The 19,758-nt window shown below is 37.9% G+C and overlaps 1 protein-coding gene across 2 annotated transcripts in view; it reads right to left on the reverse strand.

The window, feature by feature from the left end:
• Positions 1 to 19,758, reverse strand: part of UGGT1 (UDP-glucose glycoprotein glucosyltransferase 1) — a 120,978-nt gene that overhangs the window by 81,305 nt on the left and 19,915 nt on the right. For both annotated transcript variants that reach the window (XM_008579456.1, XM_008579455.1), the window contains exons 5-13: positions 18,841 to 18,953; positions 16,521 to 16,695; positions 15,043 to 15,139; positions 14,008 to 14,086; positions 9,754 to 9,854; positions 8,731 to 8,830; positions 7,537 to 7,597; positions 2,423 to 2,514; positions 903 to 1,053 (exon numbers count right to left, since the gene is read on the reverse strand). In XM_008579456.1, the coding sequence (XP_008577678.1) occupies positions 903 to 1,053; positions 2,423 to 2,514; positions 7,537 to 7,597; positions 8,731 to 8,830; positions 9,754 to 9,854; positions 14,008 to 14,086; positions 15,043 to 15,139; positions 16,521 to 16,695; positions 18,841 to 18,953 (969 nt within the window). The remainder of the gene's footprint in view (positions 1 to 902; positions 1,054 to 2,422; positions 2,515 to 7,536; positions 7,598 to 8,730; positions 8,831 to 9,753; positions 9,855 to 14,007; positions 14,087 to 15,042; positions 15,140 to 16,520; positions 16,696 to 18,840; positions 18,954 to 19,758) is intronic.

Genomic DNA, 19,758 nt, shown 5'->3' on the forward strand with positions numbered 1-19,758 from the left:
CGCCCCCGTCCGGGACCGGGCCCGGCAACGGGATCGCACCCCTCGGTGTTGCGCCCGCACCTTGCTCAGCCAGTGAGCAGCCGGTCTGTATGTGGGATCCGAACCCTCGGCGGGAGCGCCGCCGCGCTCCCAAGCGGCGCACTGTAGCAGTGCGCCACCGGGCCGGCCCGTTTATAATTATTTCTAACAGAAAAACAAATGATACAAAGTATTCACCAAAATAACAATTATATCACCAAGTAAGAACTCAAGTAATGATCGCCTACATTCTACATCATTTCTCTTTCAATAAAATCTCTCTAAAATAAATGCAGTACAGAAACCAAGAAAAAAAAAGACTGGAGGGCCTAGGGTGTGCTAGACACATCAGCGCTATCTATCCTGATCGCATTTTTACCACAAGCACCCGAGATGGCACTGTTCCCCACATTCTTTTTGACAGATCACGAGACAAAGGCTCAGAGACCAAACAGTAGGCAATGACTGATACAAATCCTTCAAACTTCAGATCTCAGAGTCCTATAAAAGAAGGTTATTAACTAAAAAGTCATATTTTTAATAGTAGTTCTAGATTATACTTGTGATAAAATCACACAAGACCTGTAGGCAACTGGGAAAACACCAACTGAACACTTTTTCCCAAGAGATCAGCTGAATCCTAGGAGTACAGTGAGGTGGAAAAATTACTGTCTTAACCACATTAGCCACAATAAGTCAACTTTTTGGAGTACTTAAGAGCCTACTTTATTATATACACAAAGTCCAATATAAGCAGTTATAAATCTTTGACACCAGCAAAAGAGGTGGCAGGAATAAATTAATTCCCATAAAAGACAAATTAGAAAACCATAATAAATATAGCTGGCCAGAAGGGCCCTTGATCACCCTAAAGGAATACTCACAGAAACAGCAGGACTCCTGATGTCTACTGCATAGTCGGCCTCAGAGGGCTGGATGTTCAGCTTCAAAACATTATGCAGAGAAAGGCCTTCTATTCCCAATCTATGCAGACCCTCCATTACCCGAGCTTCATTCCTCAATACATCAAACAGGCTAAAAGAAAGTAGGTATTTAGTAGGAAAAAAGCTTTAAAAAAATCCTTGCCATGAAAAAAATTATCCGTTCAAACTCAATGCCAAATCAAACTAAATAAGAAATTAAGAGAGCTCTTCCCTTAGAAATACTCTCGTCAAAGTATGCAGAACAAAGTATGTAAGACCTGCGTCTCAGTTCATATTTATTTACATTTATTAATGTATATATGTTATCGCTAAGTATAAACACATAATCTGAGGATGCAATAACCCTATTACTTTGCACTGCATGTTTTAAAAAATGGTACATTAATCTCTCTGTATTATATCTTACAACTACATATGAATCTACATTTCTCAAAATAAAGTTTTAAAAAAACACACCTCAAAAAAGACATACATTACATATGTTTAATATATGTTTCAGTATCAGTATCAATTCACATAGGCACACGCACACATACAACCACAGAAAGAAGTCTGGAAGAATTCATACCCAACTTAGAGGTTTGCTAGGGGAAGTAGAAAAGATGGAGAGGGGGATGAAATAATAAGACAAGATGAAAACTTTACTTTTTTAGTTCCTTTATCTCTGTATTATTTAAAATTATTTACATGAGCAAGTACTCAGTTTGTAATACTCTGAAAAATTAAACATATATATATATATTTTAATAAAACACTCAATAAAAACACACAAGGACAATCTTTTAAAGTATCCACATCCATTCTACTAACTTATCACTCACTCTGTAATGCAACATATGGACACAAAACCTTGATTAAAATAACAAATGTGAAAAATATGTTACTGTAGAAACTGCTTCTTCTGAAGCACTGGTAATAGCTTTTGTTTTTACCATTATAAAGCCACAGTGAAAACTGTGTATCAATTTTAATTCCAAGGATAAAATCTGAATTCTGATTGTCCACTGCCCCCCTCAGAAAATCACGAAGACAATTTAGAGCATATTAATCCTGAACCACATTTTAACAACAAAAAAGTAAGTATTCAAATAATAGATATGGACAGAATAACTTTTTTAGACACCAGAGATAGCATTTTGAATAAACTTACTTTATACTGTTCCCAGACACCAAAGAACCTGCTCTTTTCTATGCTTCTATGGTTAACTGGAAAACGATAGCTCTAAAAGGGCATCCTCAAAAACCACACAGGCCTTGAATGTACATTGTGATACAAGATGGTGACATGTCTTACTGCCCAACCCAGCTACAGCATGGGCCAACCTACCTCCACTCAAGGGGACCTGGTAAGCCATCAGGCTTTGCATCATGCCACATCAAGAAAGAATGACAATCTGAACATGTCACAAGGAGCTATACATTATGAAAACTTTCCAGAGAATAAAAAATATTAACCACACCTGAATATATCCTGCGTATCTAAATCAATATGAAGTCCATTGATGAAGAGAGCTGAATCTCCAGGCTGTAATCCTAAAGTTCCCTTGAAATACTGAAAAATTTTAAAAAATGGTTAGGAAGCAGTAAGAGAAAATTTAACAAAAATTTCAGTGTTTCTGGACTTTATTATCAGTAGAAATCTTTTTTGTTGTTTTATTTTTGGCAGCCGGCCAATTTGGGGATCCAAACCTGCGTGCACAAATCTTGACATCCTAAGGCTGGGTTAAGATTTCCTTCTATGTACTCCCACATACGCTTCTTAGCTTCACACAGAATGAAACTGCCAATTTATGGGACATTTACCTCTCCTCCCTTTCCCCTGGAATTTCCTCTCTCTCCCCTTCATTCCAATGATTATTAATACAACTATTTCCTATAACATGGGGGGAGGGGGGCAAGGAAGGGGAGTGGGGTAGAAGGAGGGGAAGTAAGTTCACTTTTCAGGAAAGAGGATACAAATAAAATAGGACTAATTGAACAAATACTATCTATATTTAATTTTTTTAAAGTGTTTCTTCCTGCCCTAGGATATATTAGGATATTTTACTTTTTCAATTTCCTTTTCCAATAATACTTCTCTGAACTGCCTACAAGGAACTGAAACTAGTATTTTTCTATTACTCCAGACATCAACAGAATAGATATATTTGTTCTTTGCCATAGTAACAAAAAAAGTCCCTCATAACCAAAGAAAATGATTTACCTACATAATATTGAAGACAGAAGGATGTCAACTATCTATAATTGGGGTCCACACTGGGGTTCTCCTTTTTCTCCAGCTGTTAAGTTACATGAATTCTGGAATTTTCTCTACCTTTGCTCACCAGTGCCAGGTTATAGATATGTAAGCTTGCTACCCTTGCCTTTTTACACTTCTGTTACTTTCCCTGTTAGTGATGCCAACCAAGGTTGTGACAGCAGTCAATAACAGCTGGACCTTCTTCCTGAAGTCCAGGGATCTAACCAAAAAGGGTGTCAATGTTGTGACACCAAGGTCAAGGGTTCAGATCCCCATAACCGGCCAGCCAACCAAAAAAACACAAAAAGTAAAAATAAAGAAAAAAGGGCTGGCCCGGTGGCGCACTGCTGCGGTGCGCCGCTTGGGAAGCGTGGTGGCGCTCCCGCCGAGGGTTCGGATCCCACATACAGACCAGTGGCGCACTGCTGCGGTGCGCCGCTTGGGAAGCGCGGTGGCGCTCCCGCCGAGGGTTCGGATCCCACATACAGACCGGCCGCTCACTGGCTGAGCGAGGAGCGGGGGCAACACCAAGGGTTGCAATCCCGTTGCCGGTCGCGGTCCGGTACGGGCGCGACACTGAGGGTTGCGATCCGTTGCCGGTCACGAAAAAAGACAAAAATAAAAATAAAATAAAGAAAAAAAATGGGATATCAAAACCTCATACCTCTCTTAAATCTTCAAACTATGGCACACCAAGAAACTCTGAGCTGCTGTGCTAAGGACAGCATATAGTGCAGCCTAGCTCTCCAACACTCAGCCTCTGTAGAGCCCTTTGCCTGCTGCTCCCTGAGATGGTGGCATCCCTGACAAACAGGAGACTTTGAAGCCCAAGACCTGCCTGAACCAAAGAAAACGCTGCCCTGACTCCATGATGAAGGTGCTGTTGAATTATAACCTTTCCATCCAATTACTCTTTCTCTCAAAGAACACTGGGACTCTGAAGGGAAGAAACTAATCAGATACCAGGGACAGAACTTAATCCCTTAGCACCCACAGCTGGGGGAAGAAGGACAGGAACTGCTGAGCTGCCTTCACTCCCCAGTAGTCAGTAAACTAAAAGAAATAAATTTTAACGCCTAGTACTGCATGGGGGGAAAAGAAACAATGAGGAAGCCATAGCTTTTGCTTCATGGGCCCTGTCAGGATTAAATGGCAAGCAAGATCAGGGGATAAATCCACAATGTATACATACTTCAAAACATCATGTTGTACATCACAAATATACATAAATTTTACAAGGGGACTTCAAAAATGTCACAGAAATATTTGTATTATCTTTTAATCCTACTTTTCCACAAACTCTTTGAAGTACCCTCATATTTGTCAATTTTAAAAAAAAGGAAAAAGAAAAGATAAGAAGATAATGGGGAGTTGCATCAACTGACCACTGGAAGTTCTTCCAAGGGAGAGAAGAACACCATGTCCACTCACTCCCAGGCTGCATGCACAGCAAGCACCCTTGGATGATAAGAAAGACTGACTCTGAGCTAGTAAATACAATGCACATCTATTTCTAGAGCCAGATGCTAATAACATAGGTGGGTTCACTTTGTGAAAATTCATCACACTAAAGATTTAGGATTTTTGCACTTTTTTAGTGTTTTATGTTTACTCTTTAATAAAATGTTTTACTCAAAAAGCTTAATAATCCAGGAAATACCAGCATAGTCTGTACAATTTAATGTTTTGTATTCCTTGTGGGACAAAAGGCCTAAAATTAAGGTAATATTTGATATTATTCTGGAAATTAAAAAGTAAATAAAAACTGTCAATAAGGTTGTTTCAATTTAATAAATATTTGACTGATTTATTCCTCAAATCTATTTAATTAACTAGTATCTTATATGTAAAGATTAAGGAAATCTGGGGTAAAGACAGTGAACTGAACACAGCACTTTTTTCCCTTGTGCAACTCTACTAAAATGTCAGTAAACGGACTTTTTTAGTTATAATTCCACAAGGACAAAGAGAACAGGAAAAAAAAGCCAACAAAACTTGGAAGCTGGAAGGCGGATGGGTGAGTAGTAACTGTCCTAGCAGTCCTGAGAAAGCTGCATGCTAGGCCAACAGTGGGAGAAGTCAATAAAAAGCCCAGGTTACCCTGTGGAATACACCAAGAGCTCAGGAACTGGCAGCAGGAAGAACACATGTACAAGGAGAGTTCTGACAGAAAGCCTCTTTAAGACATAAGCCCCCAGGTCCCCTGCTGATTTCCCACAGCCAGATGACTGCTGTCACTAATCCCCCCACTCCAGAAAAACGGAGGCTCATTCCCTGGAAAGAGCAAAGCAGAGAATCTGTGAACTATGAGAAATTGCAAAACTGAGGGCAAGGACCCCACACTGAAAACAGGGGATTGAGGGCAAGTTACCAAATGCTCTTCCCTAGTAGGCTTCTACAGCTCTGGCAGCCAGACTGAACACCCCAGACAGATAAACACATCCCCTTCTGGAGACTGGCCAGCCCAAGAGGAAAGGGTTAAAAATACCATCACCAGGGTTCTATGGAAGTGCCCACACCAGAACACTCTACGGTCAAGAAGCTTCATCCTTAGGACTTCCAATCATCTTCTTAGTCCTTTTTTTTTTTGATGGTTGGCCAGTAAGGGTATCCAAACCCCTGATCTGGTGTTACAACAGCACAATCTAACCAACTGAGCTAACCAGCCAGCTCCTAGTCAGCTTGTTAGTGCCTAAATCTTAAATGTGATCAGCTAGTGATAGATCACTGGACACTTGAGGAAAGTCTCTACCATAAAGACATAAGACCAAGACCCCAAAAAAGTCAACTTAAGAGGAAGCAGACACTGCGGAGAATACAAGCACCATTGATATCTTCAGAAAGACACAATAACACCACCAAATGAAGAATCTAAGAGCAACAAAAACTCTTGGACATTAAAAATTTGATAACTAGAGGGAAAATCTTAGCAAAGGGGTTGAAAGTCTCGGAAAGTTAAAAAAAAAAAAAAAAGACAAAAGAAGTAAAAAATAGAAAAGACTTTTAAAAGTTAGGACTAGGCCAAACTAGTCAAGGAGGTGTAACATCTTCTAAAATTAATAAATATTTCTAGGGGAAAAAAAAAACAAACAAACAGAGAAATCAGAGGGAAGAAATGCAAAGAAAGGATTCAAGAAAATTTCCCAAAACTAAAGGAAATGACCATCCAGATTTAAATGGCCCACCAGCCATCCAATAATAGAATTTTTAAAAGGCTATATCATTATGAAATTTCAGAGTACTAGGATCAAAGAAAAGATCCTAGAAGATTCCACTTTACTAACACACACACACACACACACACACACACACCTCATACAAAAGCTTCAGACTCCTCAATAGCCACAGTGTAATCAAAATTCCAAGAAGCAATTTCTTCAAATTTCTAATTGACTTCCAACCTAGAATTGTATACCCAGCCAAGCTATCAATAAAAACAGAAGTGGAAAATTGATTTCTCAGAGTTCCAAATTTACCTCCCATGCAACTTTTCTCACAACGATGTGCTGCACCAAAATAAGGGAGTAAACAAACAAACAAACAAACAAAAAAACAGAAAAGACACAGAATCCAGGAAACAATGGATCCAACAAAGGAAGTTAAACAAAGGCCAAGTATACACTAGGCATAAAGAGCAAGCAGCCCACATTAGAGCAACTCAAAACCAGATAAAATCCCAGCATAAAATATTGGGAATTCCCTGTACTGGCCAGCCACAAAAAAATTGGGATGATGGTGAGACAGAAAAAGTGCCAATATAGAGTAGTGGTAGGACACTAAGGGAGAGGCAGTGAAAAAAGTCAAACCTCATCCTCAAAATAGGAGGCCAATATATAAGGTCTGAAACTGAACAGTAAAGCACAAATTTAAGCACACTAGAAGTATGGAGAGAAATATTAGAAGAATCAGCTAAGAGTTGGAAGTGGGTGCCTCTGAGAAGGGTTAGGGTTAGGGTTGAACCCCTCAGGGGTTAGACATTTTAGGGGGTACTGTTTTTCTAAACAACATGGCAGCACCATTTATATTCACATTCAACTGATTAAAAATGAAAATATAAAGATTGAACTTTGTTCAGAAATGAACAAAATTATCACCATCTTTGAAAAAAGGAAAGTAATACTGTTAAATGCCACTGATCAAACTCAGACTTTTTCATCTTTAAAGATATAATACAGGGCTAGCTGGTTAATTCACTTTGGAGAGTGTGGTGCTGATAATACCAAGGTTAAGGGTTTGGGCCGCACTAGGCAGCCACCAAAAAAAATTAAAATTAAATTGAATTGAATTTTAAAAAGATGCACTACAGAAAGGTCAGTATTTTCCATTGGCTAATACCTTCTGATTCTCTTCCACTTCAGTTCTAAGTTCTGAACTCACAGTTGTTTTCGTTATTGTTCTGAGGAAATAAAAACATGATCAGTGCTTGGTTTAACATTTGGTATAAATGTCTTCAATGTCCCTATTTTTAAGTATGAAACACGCTGCTCAATAAATTACAAAAAACTAAATGGAAAAACCTTAAACCTTTACAATTAATAAATATATTTCTCCTTCCTCAGATATGCATATTTTTCATTACTATAAGACACAACACCAAAGAAAAGTAGCAGTAACAGGAACATTTTAAAACAAGTGCAGTTGTTTCCAAGTTCTTAGTTGAATATATGGAACCCAATTTCTATATATGACCTCTACTGCTCAGACTAAAGGATAATGTTAAATACACAAAGGCAGCAGATTGTGTCCCTTTAAGCACTTATGGTAGAGGTGGAAGCCTCCACGTATGTCTGCAAGTGGCATGCTGGGCTAAGTGAGAATTTACTATATGGTAATATATAGAGTCATAATCAAAAACCAAATTTATTTACAAAATATCTCACAGCAGAAGTCAAAACACTTCACTCGGTGGCTCAAGAAAAAGCCTGGCAACCATTTAAGTAAGCAGTTTCGCAAAATTTGGCTTTTAAAACAATTTTGCCTTGCATTTATTAGGTGTGGAGCAACATTACAGAATTGAAAGCAATGTCAGAAAACCTGCATTCAAAGTTTTATTCTGTCACTATGAATAAATCACTTAGCCTATATGACCCTGTTTCTTCATCAAGATTCAGTAAGATGACACATATGAAAACCTTCATGAAGAAAACCAACATGGTCTGCACCAGATTCCAAATCAGATACATTGGCATATGTTGTATTTTGTAACTCATCCAATCCTGAAAGGCAGGTAATGTTATTCCCACCCTACTGCTGAGGAGGAGAGGTCTTTTATGTGCAAACATCACACGACTAGTTCAAGTGTAGTGCCAAGAACATAATCTAGATCTGTCTCTTCAGCCACACAACGCGTGGGCTTGCCCTCTTCTCAGAAACAGCACCATCTGCAGTAGTAGTGGTGGTGATGGTATCAGAGAACCTTAATTTTATAAGCATTTTCATATCTTAACGATCTCATTTGGAACATAAACATGAAGATAATTGGATATTATGTTAAGGAGAAGAACGTATCAAAGCCTTAATCTATATTACCTGGCTTTGGTAGGAAAATTTTGACTAAGATCCTTCATAATGACCAAAGCTAACTCAACAGGAGCAGCCAAGATTCGGGCAGCAGTCTGGAAACTTAGATCTGCAACAATATAAAATATAATTTAAAGTATATTTATCTAAGGCAATGAAAAATACCATATTTACTTCCCACTGTTTTCTTGGTTATTAAAAATGCCAGGGCTGGCCAATTAGTTCAGTTGGTTAGAGCATAGTATAACACCAAGGACAAGGATTCAGATTCCCAAACCAGCCAGTCACCAAAAAATCCCCAAAAAACAAAGAAACAAAAAAAAAATGCCTTAGAATGAAACCATTCCAGAGAGGGCCTATGGTTTCATTTCAGGTTTTATTCACTTCATAGATCCCTAGAGTGTTTATCGAGCCCTTCTTGATCTACCTGTATAAAACACATACTAACACATTTAGCAGAGGCTAAATAGAGCCCAAATCCTTTTCCCTTTTCTTAATTTACAATATATCAAAAAATACAGCCTTGAGATTTTTAGTAAATTATGTTAGGGGAAAAACCTTGATAGTTCTTTGAAAGAGAAATACACATACCTCCCACCGTCCTGACATGCCTTGAACACTCACACACAGTTTAAGAAATGTATACTTAAGGGGACATAAAGACTATGTTTCATGTTTCAAGTATTACAACTTTATGTATCTGGTCACTCATTTACATATATATTACTCCTATATAATGTTATCTGTCTACAAAAGGACTTTCTTCTTTTTGTTTCTGATTAACCATAATTAATCACTACCTTTAAATTCTGTGGTACCCTCATAATAATGTGAATATATACAATAAAATTCAAATTCTGCATTTTTGGGGGGCGGGGAGGCAGCTGACCAGTACAGGGATCTGAACCCTTGAACTTCATGTTATAACACCACACTCTAACCAACTGAGCTAAATGGCCAGCCCATACTCTGCATTTAATATCACAAAATTTAGCCAAAAAGTAGGCAAATGATTTCCTATGTTTTCATCACCTTGCAACTGCCAAACTTTTAGAGGTGCCATTTCATTGGTGCTCTCCACAAGATGCTTTCTGAGTTCTTTCAACTGTCCCTTCAGGTCAGGGTGCAGGTCTCTGAAAGAAACATAAAATCATTTTCACTGTCTTTTCTTTCCCAGAGCACACAGACAAAAGTTGGCTCCAACTTTCATCTTCATGATTTTCCTCTCCCAACCCTATGAAAATTTCTACAATATAGGAAAAAAATAAATAATTTTTCTTTAAAAATAAGTTCATATAGAAAATTATAAGTTGGTTTAAAAATCGTAAAATTTACAGATTAAAAAAATAAATCAGTATGAAAGTGATTCACTATGAGAGAGTAGTGTAATGTGACTGAGAGTGGGTATCAAAGGGGACTTGAATGTTCCCTACAGTGCTTTACTGACCTGTTTTGTTTTAAGTAAAAAGGGCTTATGTTGGGGGAAAAAAAAACTTGATAAAGAGTTCTTTGGAACAAAAAAGCAAGTATGACAGCAATAATCAATTCTGGGTGGTGAGTATATGGATATATATTATTCTCCATACTTTTGTGAATCTTTTTAATTTCTCAAAATAAAATTAAAACGATAAAGAGTTCTTTGGAACAAAAAAGCAAGTATGACAGCAATAATCAATTCTGGGTGGTGAGTATGTGGATATATATTATTCTCCATACTTTTGTGAATCTTTTTAATTTCTCAAAATAAAATTAAAAAAAAATAATTGCTGACAGTCCCAAAATGAATTTCTTTCATTCTACATAGGTACTCATAAATCCTTTAATCACATGAATAAAATTCGGGCTAACCAGAGTTATTGGGTTTTGTTTTATCTTGAAATAAAGTACATTCCATTTAAAGCTACTAAAACATAGGTCAACAGAGGCAGAGATACAACAGTTAGATCAGACAGACAGATGGCTGCTGGATTAGTACTTTTAAATGCTAGAAACTTAAAATTTCGTAAAAGCAACATGCAGAAATTAAAACATTCACTCAGATCCTTCACCTTCCAATCAACCTATCACCAATCAGGTACTACAAACTTTTCTTACTCATCAAAATACCAAAAATGATCTATTTATTCTACATAGCTAAAAAGCTATTCCAAATGCCCCAAAGGTAAAATGTCTTCAATATTCTACATACTACCTTTGTGATGTGAGTGCACAAAATCATAGTGCCAAACACAACATAAAAAACATGAATATGGCGGAACAGACAGTCCCCAGCGTCATTCTCTCCCACAAATCAACCAGTTTACAACTATTAAAACGCAACAACAGCCATGCTGGGGCTGCTAGAGCTCAGGGGAAGAGGAGGAGAGACCTTCGGAGTGCCTGAAGGCAGAAGAAGCCACAATGAGAGAACGAAAGAACTGCTCTGACCATTTTGAGCCCTGGCCACTTCAAGGCTGGCCCTGGAGCACACGGAGCAAGAGCTGGCAAAAGCCACAGCTGTGCCCTCTGTGTGAAGTTGCTTGGAGGTGGCAGGGAAGAAGAGGGCCTTGGTAGCACTCAGGCCAGCAAGACCACTAACAGGATTCCCGTGGACCCACATAGGAGCAAGGAACCACAGCAATTAAAAAAAGGAGCCACTCAGAGGTCAGTGAGTCATCTCAAGGGACTGGCACACAACCTGTCCAATGGGAAGTGTTTGGAATGTGGGTGGTGGGGAGATAGGCCCACCTGTGGAGAATTGGGACACAGCATGGACAGCTGATCTGCCTCCCAATCAGCACAGGACCACTCTGTAAAGACTGGTCAGGAATATAGAACTGCAAGGGGTGCCATTTGCTGAAAAGACTCAGGTCCAGACCAGAGTTTCTACACAACCCAGGTGTACCAGATCTCAAGATACCCCAAAGTACCTACAAAGTCAACAATTAAAACCTGAGCTGCACACAAAGCGTTCCCCAGGGAATCAGCAGCAAAGCAAAAATTTAGCTCAACCACAGGGCTCAAGTGCTGGCCCCCACAAGAAGTTCCTCTATTTTAGAAGTAAGCAAAGGACAACAAATTAGTTCCAGTGCAGAGAGTAAGTAGAAGGAACAGCAAATAATCCAACACAGAACTGAAAGAAAAAACAAAATACCCACACACCAGAGACAAAGTTTGATATTAACTAGTAAAGGTCTTGCTTCACGAAAGAATATCTATAAAACCTAGAAATCCCAGAAGCTCCCTGGGCCCCCAAGCCAGGGAGGGCGAAGGGCTGGAGGACTCAACTATACCTGACACCCACCACCAGCCCAGTGATGACCACCAAGCCAACACAGGAAAAGCCCTGGGCTCCTAAGCCAGGGCAGTGGGGGGCCAAGGGCTTCGGCCACACACACCCCCTGCCCCAACATCTGCAACCAGCCCAGTGACAACCACTGAACCACCGCTGGAAAACCCCTGGTATCCCGAACCGGGGTAGTGGGGGGCCAAGGGCTTCAGCCACACCCCCCTGACATCTGCATTCAGGCCATGACCAAGCCACCACTGGAAGTCCCCCAGTCTCTCCTGCAAGAATGATAGGGTGCCACGGGCCTCAACCACACCCCTTCTCTTTCCTTCTTCTCCAACCCTATTTCTCTCCCTGTTTCCCTCTCCCCCTCCCACCCAACTACTCTGCAACAACAACTTAGAATGTAAAAAAAGATGGAGCCAGGGAGCGACCCCTCCTCCCACAGCCAGGCATGCTGCCACTGCCATGGGGCCCGCCCAGAGTCCTGAGGCATGGAGTGGGACCGACCCCTCCTCCTGCACCCAGGCAAGGAGCACGCCAAAAACACCACTTCCTGTGGGTGGCCCACCACAGCCACCACAATAGCTATGGATGCTGCGAAAGCAGCTAGACACCACAACCATCATGCAGATGGCCCACCAGCCAATAGAGTGCATTGACACAAGGAGAGTCACCAGCAGAGACCAAAAAAAGAAGAGGATGTCTCTCTCCACAAAGCCCATTCCCCAATAACAGAAGCAGCATCTGCTCTATAACAGTGGGGGACCTGAATACACCTCTCTCAGCTTGAAGAGATCACCTAGGCAACAAATCAACAGAGTGATCATTACTTTTTCAGAAAGAGAGAAGAAATCTAGGGCTATCTGAAGTGGGAGGGGGGAGGGAGAGGGGGATGAGGAGAGAATGGATAAGGGGTATAAAGAGTAAGAATGATTTTTAATAACGTATATGCTAATAATATTGATCAACATATGTCAATGTTGAACCACAAAAATATGTATAATCAATTATGATTCAATAAAAAAAGGAAAAAAAACCATGAATATGAAAAGGGATTCTGGAAACCTGGGTCAAATAAAAAGGGAAGCCAACTACATACTAATGAGGCCAAAACTGATGCTAAACAAGAAGAAATGCACATATACATAAGATGAACTCAACATGTCAACAGAAATTCCACTTGAACTATGACACCTCTGCTAAATTGTTTGTCTGGTTAGGTCACTGAATTTGGCCAAATGTCAAAGTTGAAGTATATGAATCTGAGCCTAGCATATACTATTTCTATATGATCACAGTCTTTTAAAAAAAAGCACACTGTAGATGTCCCAATTAAAATTTACAGACAAAGCAGAATTCAGGGCTCTACACAATTAATCAAGCCATGACAGATATAACTGCAACATTTAGAAAAACAGCTAAGAAGGCTTTTCACCTGTAAAATACTATGATGCTTTCCTAAAATGGTCATAGAATAATTACAAAATTATGGAATTTTTTTAAATTCCATAATTATAAACATTTTAGATCCCCTTTCAGAAAGCAAATTCTAATAAAATGCATTTCAGTTGAGCATGCATAAAATCTGCTGCATCTCTTTTGCATTTTATTCAGACTACATTTAGCATAAGCAAATAACCATTAGCATTCCAATTTAAAATACATTTTTTCCTCGGGAAAAAATTAAATGAAACAATTCAATTTCTCCTATGACATCAATCAAAAAGTTGTATGTAACTTTATGCCATCGACTGAGAGGCCCAGAAAAGGAAATCAATTTAAGCCATAGGCCACCAGCCATCTTATAATTAAGAATAATGTGCTCCAGAATAACTGGAAATTATAAATTGTACTATAAACTAAGTGTCTATTTCTCCATTTTAGATTGCTAAAATGGTAATGTTAAGAGATATGCAACTCAGATAGTAAGGAGAAAGACGACACTTAGAATGCAAGGAAGCCTGGGGGTTTAAAGAGAATAGGGGCATGTCCCAAAATACATAAAAAATACATACCTTAATTTTCCAAAAAGGAATCCTTGAACTTCATCAATAGGATCATTTTCACCAATCACTGTGGTGTTTACGTCAGTTCCTATAAAAGCACAGCAAATACACGTGTAATTGCTCAGATCAGAAATAAAAATGTTACTAACCTTATAAAATTTGAATAATGTAAAAAAAAAAAATCAGAAACACCTGAAATTAGAATACCATTTAAAATGCTGAATACCCCAATTAACATCTTTCAATGGTTAAACAAACAGAATAAACGTGTTTTAATATTTCTTGTGTTCCTGGATAAAGTAAGAATGTATTTTTCCCTTAAACTTTGGAAATTTTATATGCTAAAAATTTCAAAATGAATAGCTTTAAATATCATTAACAAAGGATTTTTCAATGTCAACATTCTGAAGAATTTGCAATTACGCAACTTAATCCTAAATAAAATTATTTTTAAAAAAAAACCAGAATGATGAGGTACTTGGGTATTTTCCATTCACTTTACTACCCAAACTGGTCATTTTTATCTTTAAAATGAGCTTATGAGGAATAAACAAAAGGACAGTATATAAAGCTTGTGTTTGAAATAATGAATTCAAAACCCTACAGTATTACAACAGAAGTATCCATAGTAAACTGTTCCACGTGCAGAAAATAATAAAGAACATAAAATTTTTCATTAATTATAAGAGAGTTAAAGAGTTCACACTGGAGTCAAATTAATGGCTATCTGTAAATCACATAGCATCAAAAACATAGCTAGTACTTAATGAAATTTTTTATACAAAAAAACTACTAAATTCTTTACTTTTACATCTTATTTACTCCTCCCAAATACTTGAAGAAGTATATATCGTTACCTGCATTTTACAAAGGAGAAAATTAGGACTAGAGAATTTGCTTAATCCACCCACTCAGATGTAAGAGAACCAGGATTCAAACACAGATTCATCATACTCTTCAATCTAATTTTTTTCATTTTGAAAACAAATTCCCCTTTAACTCATACTTAAAGAAAACGCACTGGTTTTATTTTTACAAATTCACCTTTCACCTGAGTATCATCCTTGGCCTTGTATTCAGTGCTCTTAATAGCCAACTCCACACCATACCCAGAGAGGTAAACAGGCTCCTTCCTAAGATTCTGAAAACAGAGCAAGTATTCCACCATTACCACCTAGTTCTTCATATGTCACAGTACACATGACGCAACTACATTAATGTTGCCTCTAATAGCCATTACCTAGGATTATTATCTTTAAACTTGTTTTTTAAAAATAAAACTACATGGCCAAGAGAGTTCACTAAACAAACTTTAGTCCAAAATCTACAAAAAAAAAAAACACCAACAGTAATAAACCACTTATCTACAATTAAAATACATATTAATTCTATTTTTAAAAAATCAATTCAGAGTTTATGTTTCTCTCCCTATAAAATCCTAGGCTTATTTACATTCTGCATCCTGCCACAACTGTGGGAATGGGAATTCCAAGGTTGAAGAATGGACATCTGAAAGGGCAAAGGTCCCAAACCATGCGAAGAAATGGAGAAAAAGAAGTCCCAGAACCTATAGGGCGTGGTTGAAAACTGGTGATGTCTCAAACCCAGAAGTGCTTTCCTGGGACCATGTGTGTAACTATATGTTTTTACTGAATTTAAATGCTCTCAGGCAGGGCTTGGGCTGACCAAATGTCACAGGCTTACCACCATCTTGACTGATGATGGTCTTTAAGACATTTTAATCTTTAATACCAGCAATAGAACCTGGAGGATAGGGGGAGGGAGAGGTGTTGTCAAAAACATTGATAAATCTACTTCTGCTTATACAAATTTCCATTTAAACTTTTTATTTTGCTTGCATAGACTTAGCTCCCAATATTACTGAGCTTACTATGACACAGAAACTTTAAAGGCTAACAATCTTTACATATAAATATTTTAAATGTTACATGTTACACAAGGTCTAAAAAGCTTAATATTTAATCAATTCTGCTTGATTTCACCTCTTTAGAAATCATCTCCCTCCCTTGGGGCTGGCCAGTTAGCTCAGTTGGTTAGAGCACAGCCTTATAACACCAAGGTCACAGGTTCAGATCCCTGTACCAGCCAGCTGCCCAGCCCCCCCCAAAAAGAAAGAAATCTTCTCCCTCCCACCAAATGAAAAGGTGCTAAAAAGAAAAAACAAAAAAAGGTTTGAAAAGAAATTGAATTCAAGACTCAGCTCCATAGTATAACGACCATATTAAATTTAGAAAATATTATTTACACGGTTCATTTTTAAATAAAATGTAAACTTTATTAAGCCTCTTTCTTAGCATAATTATTTTACATTTCTTCAGAAAGACAAGCAAAGCACCTCCTATGTGCAAATAATAGATTTGATAAAATTACTGGATTTCTCAAAAAAGAAGTTCACATAACTAAATTATCTTTCAAAGAGATAAATTATTAGCTTATGTTCTAAGGTTGTCATGCTGGGTAAATTAATATTCAAAACAGTTGTAAAATAACTCAATACTTACAGATATATAATGTCTGAATACATAATTGATTTTGCCTGCATTGCTTTTTGATATAAGTTGGCGGTGGAAACTTAAAAATTCCTCATAGCCAATCTCAGAGTAGAAAATCACCACAGGGCTTTCAGGATTAGATGAGGGATATCTGTGATCTCCTTTGAATAATAAAGGTTTGGGTCTGAAAATAAATATTAAAAGCTTAAAATTTTCAAGTTAAAATATATTTTTGAAGATTAAAAATAATACAAAATGTAAAACGAAGCTCTGATAATTTAAGAAAAGATTATAAGCATCTTAACATAAAGAGTATCATTCTTAAATAGTTTTCACTTAGCAAAAATACTATCAAGTATGAATCTTGTTTGTTCATGATTAAAAATAAAAGTACATATATAAATACTAACTATGAAATGCAGACTTTGATTAATAATTGTTACCAATTCCTAGAGAGGGGGGAAAAGCCAGAAAAATAATGCATATCCAAATCTCACAGTACTAAAACTTTAGTGTATTTTTCTACCATATGAATAGAATGTGATCATATTTTATCTGAAAACATAAGTACAAATAATGCAAAAACTGGAGGATGACTTTAAGCCTATAATTTCTCAATTACAGTAAATCTCCCTCCTGTACCATACTTACTACTTGATCTTTCTGCTAATGGACTTAACATTTCAGTTTTCCTCATACATTTTAAAACTTCTCAAAAAAAACTTCTCTAAGGATGGCATCAAGTTATTAATAGATCTGATGCATAGACTTTGTGACCTACCAATCCCCACTATAATAAATTATTCAAGAGAAGGTAAAGACATGAATAAGGATGTTCACTACAACCTTACTGTAATAGCAAAAACATGGAAATGACTTAAAAACCATCAGTAACAAATAAATTACAGAACATTTTTACATAGGTTATTGTGCACGTGTTAAAAATAATGAGGTACACCTACGTGTACTAAATGGAAAGACACCTTGTGTAAAAATAACCTACCTGTGTGTATAAATTTAAAACCATAGAAAAAACTCCAAACCATTAATACACATGCCAAACCATTAACAGTTACTGCCTCTCAGAAGAGAAGACACTATCACTCTTTCCTTTATAAAAGTCTGCATTACTGTAACAAATTTTTTTTTGTTTTTTGTTCTTTTTGTGACTGGCCGCACCGCGCTCAGCCAGTGAGCGCATCGCACCGGCCATCCCTACATAGGATCCGAACCCGCGGCAGGAGCGCTGCTGCGCTCCCAGCACCGCACTCTCCCGAGTGCGCCACGTGCTTGGCCCAACTGTAACAAATTTAAGTGGGTTTTTTTGTTTTTGTTTTCTAAAAAGATGATCAGTAAGGGGATCTTAACCCTTGACTTGGTGTTGTCAGCACCACGCTTACCCAGTCAGCTAACCGGCCATCCCTATTTAGGGATCCAAACCCATGGCCTTGGTATTAACAGCACCACACTCTCCTGAGTGAGCCACGGGCCAGGCCAAACAAAGTTTTTTAAAGAATTACAAAGCCATCAATTTTCTTTCCTCCAAGAGTGCACCATGCAGCCATTTCGACTGTCCATACTTTGACCCTGAGATGGCTAGAATGTACACTGCGTTTTTTGGTAGGTCACCCTGTGCAAGAAGCACTAATGCATTTGGTGGGCAGAGGACACGTGCTGGGCAGACAATCTCAGTAAAAACCTACAAAGCCTAAAATACCATTAGCATTTCTGATATAGCAGATTAACAGCACATAGAGATTCTCCGTCATTGTCTTTATAAACAGCACTAGAGGTACAGAGGGGATGCTGCCCTAGCCAAAGAGCAAAATAGGTACTTATTACAGTTGTCCACCACAAGAAACCTACCTTTAGGCAAAACAGCCAGCATGTTAATTGCCAATTTAATATTCAAATCAAGCTTGCAATTATCTTTTAAGTATTCTCCTTTGTCTGAAACTAATAACATCCTGAGAGATCACTATTATTAATAACATTACTTCAGGCACTGGCTTTAACACACACAGTATTCCTTACTATGCTAAGGACAAAGCCTGTGTAATTTCTGATATATAGTCATTACTGAATAACAATAGTAATATTAAATACTCTTACTACTATGTACATTTTGAAATGAGATGAGACAAGAAACTAATTTCACCCATTTCACAAAACTATTTTAAGTAATAGAGCTGAGATTCAGTCTGGTTCCGGAATCCATACTCTAAATCATTAATATATAGGCTACAAAACATAAGAAAAGTCAGAAGGTAGATTTAATACAGAAGAAGAACAAGGAAATGAATGATATTGAAATAAACACACAATCTACCTTTCAGATGCTGTTAATAGAAGAGTCTCAAGGGTATCAAAATCACAAGTCTTCTTTCCATGCACTGAAAAGAATGAATTACAACCTTCTGGTGGAGGTTCATCTGCTGCTATCTGTTACATAAGACACAATACATATTTATTACATATAATTTCTAGCCAAAGACAAGATAAGGACATGTATATGCTAAATAGGTGATTAAATAATAATAAAACAACATCAATAAAAACAAAAACTAACATCTACCCAACACCCACTTTGGGACAGGCAATAAGAGATTTCTGTGCCAGTATCCCAAGAGGTAGTTGGTAGTATTACCCCCGAAACGGAACGTTATAATTCTATCTCAGAAGATATCAAAGGATATCCAGAGTATACAAGATGTACCTTAAAGAAAACTAAACTAAGCTTACAAATGTCAATTTTAAGTGCCAAGGTATAACTAGCAAAAGCATAAACCCATGGGACACACTTATGACAAAACTCAGTGAAAAGGGGTCCCCATAACACAAAACACTAACAAGACCTGCAGGTATGCAGAAACCATAGGGAGGGATACAACAAGGGATGTGATACTCCTGAGAACAAGAAAACTCAAAAACAGCCAACAAGTTTTCACTGGAATGTATGGTGGTTCTGTACAATTCAGCATCAGGTGAGCACAAGGCACACGTGGTAAAGCTCAAAGGGGCTGGGGCAGTTAAGCTGCTCTGAACTCTCAAAACTCACAAGCCAGGACTCCCTTCCAGGACAGGGCCCCACTCAGAAAGTGCAGACAGTAGAATAAAACTTGAGTAGGACATTGGCAGAGAGACAATGGAAAAGAAAGTCCAAATAAAAGTACAAGATAGGGCCAGCCCGTGGCTCACTCGGGACAGTGCGGTGCTGATAACACCAAGGCCATGGGTTCGGATCCTA

The sequence above is a fragment of the Galeopterus variegatus genome, unplaced genomic scaffold (genome assembly GCF_000696425.1).
Source record: "Galeopterus variegatus unplaced genomic scaffold, G_variegatus-3.0.2 Scaffold1889, whole genome shotgun sequence".
NCBI classification, from domain to species: Eukaryota; Metazoa; Chordata; class Mammalia; order Dermoptera; family Cynocephalidae; genus Galeopterus; species Galeopterus variegatus.